Source organism: Anolis carolinensis, chromosome 2, assembly GCF_035594765.1.
Source record: "Anolis carolinensis isolate JA03-04 chromosome 2, rAnoCar3.1.pri, whole genome shotgun sequence".
Taxonomy (NCBI): domain Eukaryota; kingdom Metazoa; phylum Chordata; class Lepidosauria; order Squamata; family Dactyloidae; genus Anolis; species Anolis carolinensis.
In genome coordinates, this window is record NC_085842.1 from 7,672,256 (window position 1) to 7,684,755 (window position 12,500).

Genomic DNA, 12,500 nt, shown 5'->3' on the forward strand with positions numbered 1-12,500 from the left:
CTTTAACCTGTCCAAGCCCTGGTGCGGATCTCGTGGAGCCACATCCAGAAACCAGGAATCACCCTTTAATCCAAGGCTGAAACCAGCCATCCTAGCAGATCGCATGGAGCCCAGTCTGGTGACTGGAGGTCTCCTGCAGGGACAGTTGAATACCAAATTTTCATAAATAAAACATATCTTTCAACTACTAACATGCACATGTATTGTTTATGTGCAGGACTTTGGAGTGCTTTTGTGAGCTGCCCAGAGTCCTTTTGGGGAGGTGGTGGTGGGGTATAAATAACATTTATTATTATTGTGTTGTAGAAGCCCCCAATGGTGTAGCGACTTGAAGGTTGAGTTGCTGACCTGAAGGCTGCCAGGTTCGAATCCAACCCGGGGAGAGTATGGATGAGCTTCCTCTATCAGCTCCAGCTCCATGCATGGACGTGAGAGGAGCGTTCCATAAGAATGGTAAAAACATCTGGGCATCCCCTGGGCAATATCCTTGCAGACAGCCAATTTTCTCACACAGAAGTGACTTGCAGTTTCTCAAGTCGCTCCTGACACACACAATTTTTTTTATTGTGTTGTCGAAGGCTTTCATGGCTAGGATCACAGCTTTGTTGTGTGTTTTCTGGGCTGTATGGCCATGTTCCAGAAGTATTCTCTCCTGACGTTTCGCCCACATCTATGGCAGGCATTCTCTGAGGATGCCTGCCATAGATGTGGGCGAAACGCCAGGAGAGAATACTTCTGGAACATGGCCATACAGCCCAGAAAACACACAACCCTATTATTATTATTATTATTATTATTATTATTATTATTATTATTATTATTATTAATGTATGTTAATGTCTTGCTCTTAAGACCTGAATCCACTTTGTGGGTCTCTCCATACTCACAGCATTGATGTGGCTTCACATCTATCGGAAGGCGAAGATAAGTGAAATCCCAAGGTGAGGAAACCTCCTTCCATCCTCCAAGCATTTCTACAAGGGGAAGAAAACACAGCCCTGCCCCCAGGTGAAGCTTCAGTAGCCAGGGAGGCCAAAGGTCCCCCTCATCTCTACAGACTTCCATTCTGTAACCATATTAATGGATGGGGAAACTCTTCACAGAAAGCTTTCCATGAGATTAAGCCTAAGGGTAGGTAACACTTGGCCCATGGGCTGCATGTTGTCTTTGATGGCCAGGAAGCCTCCACATCAGGTTTTTAAAATGTCTTTTTAGGCAATTTGGGGGCATTTTTGCCCCCAAACCAGCCAAAGCACCCCAAACAATCTGAAGCTGCAGAAGTGTGGTTCTCTCACCCTGCTGAGCATCCCAGTCCTTCTACAAAAACTTAAAAATAGGCTTGACAGGCCAGCTAGGCTGAACTGGTTTTGGCACAGCTGGATCATGAAAATTTTGCCATGCTGTTGGGTCAGGGATGGAGTTTTTGTCTACTGAATGACAGAGGATTATTTATCTTAATGAATCTGGAATATGTCTCCCGAAACATACACTTCTATGCCTTAAAGTTGTTTCAGATGTATGGGGTTCCCTTGGCAGGATTTGTCCTGAGGGGTTCACCTTGGCCTTCAGGATGACAGAATAAAACCTTCCAGGGCCAAGTAGAGCTTCAAGCTCTGTTTTCCAGAAGGACAGTCCAATGTTCAATTCATTGCACCATGAGGCCATAAAATACCTTTATTTTGCTGCTAAAGGGTAGAAGAAACTGAGCAAATTTCAATGGACATTCTAAAACAAGCACAAGAACTTACATCTAAAAAGGAGGAAAATAGTGTGGATACCACATCATATTAGCTGGTGAGGCATCGACAATTCCACAAGGCCAGGACTGTTCCTTAAAGTGTGCCAAAGGAAGACCCAAGATGTTTTGAATTAACTGTTTTACACTGATCATGAGGGAATCAGTACAAAAACCAGAACGGTCTTCTGTCCAGATGTATTTTCCTTATTGTGTGACTATTTTGAAGACAGGACTTTTCCCACACTCTTGGCATGCGTATGCTTTCTGTCCTGATGACTTTTGAGACCTGATTTGAACATAAAACTCTTCCCACATTCCAGACACTGATAGGGGTTCTCTCCTCTGTGATGCATCTGATGCCCAGTGAGATATTTCCTCTGAGAAAAGGCTTTGCCACACTCCAGGCATTTATACGGCTTCTCTCCTGTGTGGGTTTTTAGGTGGTACCTGAAGCTTTCTATCCAACTGAAGCTCTTCCCACATTCCAGGCATGTGTGGGGCTTTTCTTCGACATGAGTATTCTGGTGATTTTTCAGGACATATGGGCAGTTAAAACTCTTTCCACACTTTAGGCAACTATAGGGCTTATCTCCTCTGTGATTCATCTCATGCAGGAAGAGACCTCTTTTGTGGATAAAGCCTTTGCCACACTCCTGGCACTTATAGGGCGCCTCTCCCCTGTGGGTCATTTGATGCCCAGTGAAACTTATCTTGTCAATATAGCCCTTTCCACACTCCTGGCATTTATATGGTTTTTCTCCTGTGTGTGCTTTTTCGTGTCTGCTCAGGGCGTCTTTTCGATAGAAGCATTTCCCACACTCCAGGCATTTATAAGACTTTTCTCCTGTGTGGATTTTTTCGTGTGAGCTTAGAGCTCCTTTTTGATTAAAGCATTTCCCACACTCCAGGCATTTATATGGCTTCTCTCCTGTGTGAATTATTTCGTGTGAGCTGAGGGCTCCTTGTTGATGAAAGCATTTCTCACACTTTAGGCATTTATATGGCTTCTCTCTGGTGTGAATTTTTTCGTGCCTGCTTAGGGCTTCTTTTTGATGAAAGCATTTCTCACACTCCGGGCATTTATATAGCTTCTCTCCCGTGTGAAGTTTTGTGTGTGTGCTTAGAGCTTCTTTCTGATAGAAGTATTTCCCACACTCCAGGCATTTATAGGGCTTCTCTCCTCTGTGTTTCATTTCATGTCCAATAAGACTTCTCTTTTCAGTAAATCCTTTCCCACACTCCAGGCATTTATATGGCTTCTCTCCCAAGTGGGATTTTCGGTGTCTTCTCAGGCTTCCTTGATGATGGAAACATTTTCCACACTCTGGGCATGTATATGGCTTTTCCCCTGTGTGAATTTTTTCGTGCCTGCTTAGGGCTTCTTTTTGATGAAAGCATTTCTCACACTCCAGGCATTTATATGGTTTCTCTTGCGTATGAATTTTTGTGTGTGAGCTCAGGGCTTCTTTTTGACAGAAGCATTTCCCACACTCCAGGCATTGATAGGGTTTTTCTCCCCTGTGATTCCTTTCATGTCCAATGAGAGTTCTCTTTTCAGTAAATCCTTTTCCACACTCCAAGCACTTATATGGCTTCTCTCCCAAGTGGGATTTTCGGTGTCTTCTCAAGCTTCCTTTATGATGGAAACATTTTCCACACTCTAGGCATTCATACAATTTCTCTCCCATGTGGGTTTTTTGATGTGTGTTGAAGACTCCTTCATGATGGAAACATTTTCCACACTCCGGGCATATATATGGTGTGTCCACAATTTGTGGTTTCTCATAGTTTATAAGATATATACTAGATTCAAAGCTTTCTTCCAATTGCTGGCAGTTAGCTTGTTCTTTCTCTATAACATTTGTGATATCATCCTTCAGGCATGAGGATTTGTGGAAAAAGCCATTCTCAAAGTCAAGGCAGTTCCTGATTAACCAGCTTTCGTCTACTGTTTCTTGGATTGTGATTTCCTTGGTGTCAGCAAAGCACTGGTTCATTGTATATTTTTCTGTTTCCATTTCCAGGTTTCCCTCTTTCAACCACGCTTTACATGGTGCTCCTCCATTTTCACTCTCTTTTCCAGCACCACCTTGAAGAAAAGAGAGCGAAACAATAAGAAGGCACAAGAAAACCAAAGCATGAAATCAGTCAACTAGGTAGCAGCCCAGACCATCCTAATCTCAGTCCCCCTATTCATGCTCCTATTCATAATTTAACTGATATGTCACTTTCCAAGACTGTTTTTATCATGTAATACTTCAAATTTTCCAATTAAATGGCCCTGTTTTGTTAAACACCAGAGCAGCATGATTATGATACAAAATTCTGCATAAAATTGTCATGGTTTTTATTTAAACAGTTATAGATTTAGACATCAAAAACATCTTTGTTGTGGAGAATATCTCCCTGTTGAAATTAATATGTTTTGCCACAGTTTCCTAATCTGTTAAGGTCATTTTGGAATCTGATCCTATTATCTGGGATATTAGCTATCTCTCCTAAATTATCTGTTCCACTTTATTCTATTCCTGCAGTTAGAAATAGTTCCCATGTTTACTTCATCCTTAGCCCCTTACCTATGATAGCAGTCTCGGGTTGCCTACTTCTTTTTTATTACATTCCTCACTGTATGCACTTTTATGGTTCAGTCATTTTTATGCATTTTTCATGTTTTTATTCAGTTCATGTTACTGATCTGTTTTATTGATTTGTTTTATTTTGATGTGTTTTTTACTGTGTCTGTTATTATTTGGGCTTGGCCCCATGTAAGCAGCCCTGAGTCCCTTCGGGGAGATGGACACGGGGTATAAAAATAAAGTTATTATTATCTATATATATAAATGAGTGATGGCATCATGGCGACCAACAAAACAACAAAACTACAGGCCCTCCAACCTCGAAAATTGACAGCACGACCCCTCATCCACGCCTCTAGGTTGATACAACAAAAAGAAAAGAAAAATAAAGTCCTAATTAGAGGGAGAGGAATAATTGTTTTTATCCAATTGCTGCCAGTTAGAAGGCTAAGCTCCGCCCACTTAGTCTCCTAGCAACCCAATCAGCCCAGGGGACAGGCAGAGTTAGGTCTCACTTAGGCCTCTTCCACACTGCCTATAAAATGCAGATTTGAACTGGATTATATGGCAGTGTAGACTCAAGGCCTTTCCACACAGCTATATAACCCATTTATAATCTCATATTATCTGCTTTATGAGCACCAACCCCCAAAGTCAGACACGACTGAACTTAATGTCAGGAGAAAACCTTTACCCTTTACCTTAACTACCACCAGTTCCTCAATGCTTTATTTCCCATACCACCATACTTTGCCACAGCAACGCGTGGCCGGGCACAGCTAGTTATATTATAAATTGGTGTCATCTGCAAATTTGATGAGCACACACCCCACACTCCTCAATTCCTCCCCACTGCAACTGGAGTCTCTGTGTGAGCTCCAGTTGCAGGGGAGAGTGGCAGACAAAACTCAGTTCAACTCCCCCACTCCCTTTCTCCAGCTGTTCCCAGATGCCTTTTCCTCTCTGTGACCCTCAAGACTACGTAAGCTCTAGCTGCAGGGAAGAGGGAGGGAAGAAGGGGGGGATAGGAGGCTAGCAGACGCTTAGCTTCCCATCCCTTACCCTAATTGCCCGCCCAGACTCCTCCTCAACATGACCAGCCTTGGGTTTTGGGAGGGAGGAAAGATGCTTTTGAGGGATGGTGTAAATAATCAAATGATCTGCCCATGGAAAAAACACGGAATAATTTAAGATGGTTAAAACTTGTCTGAACTTGTAGCAGTTAAATCTGAGTTTGAAGTTTAGGAAGTGTTCCCAGACGAAGGTCAAAAAGGGGTGCTACACAGAAAAGAATAGTCAATTTTCTTGGGGGGGGGGGGAGTAGCAGGAGGAAAACAGTTCCCATTTTCAATGGTTATCCCCCTTCCTGACTTCCCATTTCATAAGCAAGGGTTGTTTCCACGACTGGGACATGGGGGGTGGGGGGGATAACAAAAAAGAAGGGAGAAATGGCTTTCCTCCTTCACCCCACCCTCCACCCCCATAAAATGGGACTACTCTTCTCTCTCTAACACCCCCTTGTGGCCTCTGCACAGATAATTGAACAGTACTGAAGTGCAGTTTTATTTCAGGGGCTGATCATTTGATCAGCTGTGGCGCAGCTGTTGAGCAGCTGCCTTAAATCACTCTGACCATGAGGTCATGAGTTTGAGGCCAGCCCGTGGCGGGGTGAGCACCCGTCAATTAAAAATAAAATATAGCCCCTGCTCGTTGCTGACCTAGCAACCCGAAAGATAGTTGCATCTATCAAGTAGGAGATAAGGTACCACTTATAAAGTGGGGAGGCAAGATTAACTAATTTACGACCTGGAATGAGGAAGTGCCGTCAGTGTGGATGATGAAGCAGCTGCTCCCCCCTGTGGCCAGAATCGAACATCACCTCAGGAGAAGGTTAACTTGCCTCTGCGTGTGTGTCTCTCAGTCTCTGTTTGATGTGTTTATGGGCATTGAATGTTTGCCCTATGTGTGTTATAATGTGATCCGCCCTGAGTCCCCTTCGGGGTGAGAAGGGCGGAATATAAATACTGTAAATAAATAAATAAATAAATATATCATGGAGGAAGAACAAGAGAAAGACTGTATGATTAAATAGGCTCAAAATGTAAAGGCCCGGGCTGTGGCGCAGGCGGGAGAGCAAGCCAGTGCAATTAACTGCAATGAATCACTCTGACCAGGAGGTCATGAGTTCGAGCCCCGCTCGGAGCCTATGTTTGTTTGTCTTTGTTCTATGTTAAAAGGCATTGAATGTTTGCCTATATGTGTAATGTGATCCGCCCTGAGTCCCCTTCGGGGTGGAGAAGGGCGGAATATAAATGCTGTAAATAAATAAATAAATAAATAAATAAATACAGTAGCGAGGCTCTGCATTATCCAAGGGGCCGACGGGGGTGCCCCTCCCCCTCCCTCTACTTCTCTCCAGTGAAAGGAGCCCTCGCCCCTTGGAAGGAGCCCACGAGCACTGCTGCTGCAGCGATCACGGGCCACTTCCTGGACGCTTCCTCCAGCCTTTCCCTCTCCTCTCGCGAGAAGGAGCTCCTTCGCGAGAGGGAGAGGCAGGAGGAAGCGTCCCAGAAGTTTCCTCCCTTTGGCCAGCACTTGAGCCTTTAGAGAAGTGCAAAGCATGTCGCTAAGCAGCGGCACACCTCGCGCTTCCCTGGGTCCAAGCGCTGGCCGAAGGGAGAAGTTTCCTTCCTCCGCTAGGCGCCTGGGCCTACAGATCGGGTTATCCGATAAATCCGGGTATCCGAGATTCGGTCCGCCCATTTAAATCGGATAACCGGGGTTCTATTGTACACCAATTCATCTGGAACAATGAAAAAAATGTTTGTCTGAAGAATCATGATCCTAAGCTATGTAGCAAGACCACAGAAACAGGTGGCATTTCCAAAACTGATTTCTACAGACCAAGATGAAGAGGGATCCTTACCAAAAGAGGCCAATGTCTTATAATTCTCTCCAATGACCTCCCAATGCAGGGCCTGTTGATCTGGATCTAGCAGGGCCCACTCTTCCTCACTGAAATGAACAGACACATCCTCAAAAGTCACCTGAAAGAGGAAGATTAGGACACACAGATCAGCAATGTTTCTTGGACTAAATCCAAGTCATCTAACAGAAGTCAGAATTCAGAGTTCAAAAAGAAAGGACTTTTGGCATAAAATTCCCAGCCTTCCCAAGCAGAACATTTAAACATCATTAAAATGGAAAGCATAGTGAACACAAACTATTCTTTTTCTGTTGTTTTTTTCCCCCCTATTTTTATCCTTGTTGGGGAATTAAGACAGTTTACAGCAGGTTAAAACAGCTCTAGTTAAACATTCACAGATCCAGAAGTTAAAAAATAAATTGAGCTATCAAAAATTAAAACCAAGAAAAATTGTAAACTCACAATACAGCCAAAAAGCAAAACAAAAAAGATCCTTGTTCTATGAGCCCTTTTCCAACTAAACTTTCTATTCTCCAAGGCCTGTTGTAACAGAAAACCCTTCTTCTATTTGGAGAAGGAAGGCCTAGGGGCAGGTGGACAGACGCACAGCAGTCTCCTCTCTTTGGGAAGGCAGTTCTGGATCCTGAGAGAACCCACCACAAAGTCACCTCTCAGGTGGTTCTTCCATAACATACACCTATGTTGATCTAATGTAAGTTTGAACAGGGGATTCAGTCAAAGTGGAAAGCACTGTGTGGGCCTAGTGGAAGAGGAGGGCCTCAGAGAACAGCATCCTGAGATCATTCAAAAGGAAACTTGGGCAGAAGCAGGAAACACACCAAATAAATAACCTTTCCCAACACATGATGTAGCCCTAGACAATTCCAGAATTATCTCCACTTCATTTCTACTTCCATCCTTTTACCTGATCTTGTTCTACTGAGGCAGTTTCACCTGCTTCACAAAGCAATGAGCTATTGAGGCTTCCCAGCATCCTTGGCTCTTCCCCTGTGAAATACCAAAGAAAGATCAGCTTAAATTTTATATTTTTATTTAAAAAACACGTAAAAGGCATCCTGGGAGATTCTAAAGAGAAGGAAAAGAAAGAACTCACAGAAAGTTTTAGCTGGCGTTCATTCAATGCAGCAAGTTTCATACAATACCAACTTTGATGTATATATTCGTAAAATTATTCTTAAAAACATTGTAACAATCCAGCTATTGAAGATACTGGAGATACAATAAATCAATAATAATAATAAATTTTATTTCTTGCCCTCCTCTCCTAACGGCTCGATACTACAACATTGTAAAACACACATTCACCTAAAAACATTCTTTAAAATAAATATATTAAACATATATCCACAAGATACATATTAAAATACATAAAACAAATATTAAACATAAGACACAGGTTTAAAATCTGTCATTAAAACTGTCTGGGTAGGCCTGCCGGAGGAGATAGGTCTCACTTGTGTCTTAAATTGTGACAGCTAATTTAGCTGTCGGAGCTCTTCTCGCAGGTTGTTCCACCATCTTGGGGTGGCCAATGAAAAGGCCCTCTGAATGATGGTTGCCAGTTTGATTTTGGAAGGCTGGAGCAGACTTCAGTGTTCTGGGCAGATTGCACGGAAGAAGGCGATCCTGTAGATAACCTGGACTCAAACCATGTAGGGCTTTAAAGGTCAAAACAGACACTTTGTACTTTGTCCGGGAACTAATTGGCAGCCAGTGAAGTGACTTTAGGATAGGTGTGGTATGTTCATTCCTGGATGTTCCCATAACCAATCTGGCTGCTGTATTTTGAACCAGCTGGAGTTTCCAAACTTGATACATAGATAGCCCAATGTAAAGTGCATTGCAGAAGTCCTACCGTGAGATTACTATCATTTTGCCCATCATTTTGCAGATAAAGGCTCTCGGATACATTCCAATCTGGACGTTAGCTTTGTGATAGTACCAATAGATATATCTGAAGCATCTGTCTGTCCTATTTTGTTGGATTAGTTTCAGCATGTTCAGCCCGATGATGTGGACAAGAGTTGTCAAGGACAGAACGCCACTAGATAAGATTCAACACAGTTTATTAAAGATACAGAACCAAAAATGCTCGTAAGAAACAAAGAGCTAGGCAAACACTCGCCTTCAATATGAAAAGTCACTCAAAAACGGTTCAAAAGATAAACCGGGTTAAACAGGAGTTTAATCCGGGTTAAACCAAAAATGCTTACTTCAGCCTGGGACTTTAAACAAACAAAAGCTGGTAAACAAAGATTCAATAGAACATAAATACTGGCAGCAGATTCCTCTCTGCTACTCAACAGCTGTGGTTGAGCAACTAAGTTGTTACTCCTCCGTGCAGCGGGCGAACTCCGGGTCCAAACACATCAATCAGGGTTGCAGCGGTCAGCGGGGTCCCAATCCGGTCCGAGGTCGATAGCCAGGTGCAGGCGTCTTAGGTTCCACGAAATCCTCCGATAGCCAAAGAAAGGGTCGTCCAAGATCGTAGTCAGTCAGTCAGTCAGTCAGTCAGTCAATCAGTCAGTCAGCCAGTCCAGCGTCAATTCCGAGTAGGTAAATAATGTCCGTCAAGAAGACGACGGAGGGTCCAAGGTATTCAGCAAACGAAACACACCCGTCTTCAGGAAATTCCCAACAAGAGCCCAAGCGTTCGTCCAGATTACCTTGCCCAACGCAATTAGCCCTGGATTCAAGACCCCATTTTATGCCAGTTACAACTCCTCATCGCTATCAGGTGTTACCCTAATTCCAGGTGCCTCATCATCATCATCCTCATCAGAGCTAAAACATCTTTGACTACGCCCCACAGCATCCCCAGCTGTGGATCCCGTTCCATCCCTCCAGCTCGTCCACGGGTCCGATCCTGCAACCCGCCAGTCGCTTCCCATGCTATCATTACCAGGAACACCCAAATCCTCCCTCACACGAGTCCATTCCATGTCATCCTCCTCTGAGCTAACCACCTCTTCCTCCATTCTCTCGGTAAAACCCTCAAAGGAGTCTTCGTCAGATGGTTCTGCAAAGATGTCCCGCAGCCGTTTCCTCTCTCGCTCCTCAAGAGAGTCTGACTCTCGAGGAGTCTTACGACCACGTCTCCCAGTATTGGAGCCATAAGGCTCAACCATAACAAGAGTTTTGGAGCAGTGACAGCGGCCAGTGGGGGATTGGCTGACTGGCTTATGACGATTATAAATGCCTTGCTGGAGCTGGGACAATTACCACCTAGCTTAAAAAATGCAATTGTAAGACCAATTTTTAAAAAGTCATCCCTGGACTCCTTGACTCCATTTCAAATCTCCCTTTTTGTTTCTAGAGCGTGTGGTGGCCTCTCAACTCCAGGGATTCTTGAATGAAACTGATTATCGTGATCCCTGGCAGTCTGGTTTTAGGCTTGGTCATGGAATGGAGACAGCTTTGTTCGCCTTGGTGGATGACCTCTATAGAGAACTGGATAGGGGGAGCGTATGCCTTCGGGTTCTCTTGGATATCTCAGTGGCTTTTGATACCATCGAATATGGTCTTCTCCTGGATTGACTTTCTAGAATGGGTCTTGGGGGCACTGCTCTGCAATGTCTCTGCTCCTTCCTGGAGGATCGGACCCAGATGATGGTGCTGAAATCATCCACTAAAGTGACCACAGCAGTCTCAACTCCGTATCCTGCTCTGAAGATGGTTTGAATGAATGAAGGAAATGTGTGTCATGCAAGACTGCCTGGAGTTGGAGGGCAACTGCCTTCTCAATCACCTTGCCCAAAAAAAGGAAGCTAGACACTGGTTTGTAAATATTAAGGTCCAGGGAATCCTGGGGCGGGGGGGGGGGGGGGAGGATTTCAGCAGTGGTCTAACTACTGCTTTTCTTAAAGAAAATTCCCCTTCCTGAGAAATGCAATAATAATTTGTTGTATTTGAAACTGAACTGCATCTCCTCCATGGACAACCAGCGAAGAGGGACAGGGATCAAGAAAGCAGTTTAGCTTTCTCACTTGCCCCAGCAGTTTGTCCACATCAACAGTACTCACTAATTGAAACTGATCCAGTGCAATCCCACTCACAAAGTTGTGGGACACCTCGTTGTTGGCCTCTGCTCCAATCATAGCATCTAAGTCAGCTCTTATGCGAGAAATTTTATCTGCAAAATGGTTGTTAAAAGCATCACAGTGAGCTACTGAAGGTTCTAACAATGGGTTCGGAGGGGGGGGGGCATCCGGGTTAAGCCTCTTACCATTCTGAACAGCTCAGCTGGATGTGAATTTGCAGGCGCAACACATGCAGAAAAGAATGCTTTTTTGCTGCATGTATTGCCACCTTATAGGAGTAAAGGTGCCTTCTATATCATGTCAACAGTATTGTAGATGATGCCTGCCATAGAACCAAAGACCATATAGGAAGCCCCAACTCTTCAGTGTTTTCGAAGGGAGTTGAAAACATGGCTTTTCAAGCAGGCCTTTGATAATGACGAAGACACCAGCTAAACAAACTGACACTGACTCTGGCACTTTAACATTACTTTTTAAACTTGTTTTGTGGCTGGGATGTTCAACTGCCCATTTTAATTAGTAGCTATTGGTTCATTTTAATTGACTATTTTAATCATTGGATTTTTTTTTGTTATTTTTGTAAGTGTTGTCTTACGTTAATTGATATTGCTACTGTCATAAATATTCATGTATTTTATGTGTTTTATGGCACTATTAGGTGCTGTTCTGTAAGCCACCCTGACTCCGTTCTGGGAGATGGTGGTGGGATATAAATAAAGTTATTGTTATCATTATTATGATATATTTGGGGAATCCTTGAGATAAAGCAAAAGAAGGCCGCTTACCCACTGGAGCAACCCCTCTGTCCTCCTCCAGCTTGATCCACCCAGAAGAGAACGTCTTGCTGGTCTGCAATGGGACCTCCTGGGCCTGAAGGACCTCTCTCTCCTGCCGCTCTTCTTCTGCCCGACTCAGGAGGAATCCTTCAGCCAAAGCCACGGCCTGGGAACTGGTCTCTGCCCCACATTCCCTCACCCAGCGCTCCATCTCCGCAGGAAGGACGGCCAGGAACTGCTCCAGGAGCACCAGGTCCAGCATCTCCGCCTTGGTATGTTCCTCAGGCTTCAGCCACAGGCGGCAGAGAGAGTGGAGGCGGCTGCACACCTCTCGGGGACCCAAGGCTTTCTCATAGCAGAAGCACTGGAAGCGTTGGCATTGAAGGTTTGCATTGAAGGCCTTCTCCTCCAGGACATCCAGAC

The 12,500-nt window shown here is 44.2% G+C and overlaps 1 protein-coding gene across 1 annotated transcript in view; it reads right to left on the reverse strand.

Moving 5' to 3' along the window:
* Window positions 1-1,660: 1,660 nt before the first annotated feature.
* Window positions 1,661-12,500, reverse strand: part of LOC103280121 (oocyte zinc finger protein XlCOF6) — a 16,019-nt gene continuing 5,179 nt past the window's right edge. Inside the window, exons 2-5 of the mRNA XM_062972968.1 lie at window positions 12,087-12,500; window positions 8,166-8,248; window positions 7,241-7,361; window positions 1,661-3,827 (exon numbers count right to left, since the gene is read on the reverse strand). The exon at window positions 12,087-12,500 is cut by the window's right edge and continues 162 nt beyond it. Of these exons, the coding sequence (XP_062829038.1) occupies window positions 1,954-3,827; window positions 7,241-7,361; window positions 8,166-8,248; window positions 12,087-12,500 (2,492 nt within the window). The 3' untranslated portion in view covers window positions 1,661-1,953. The remainder of the gene's footprint in view (window positions 3,828-7,240; window positions 7,362-8,165; window positions 8,249-12,086) is intronic.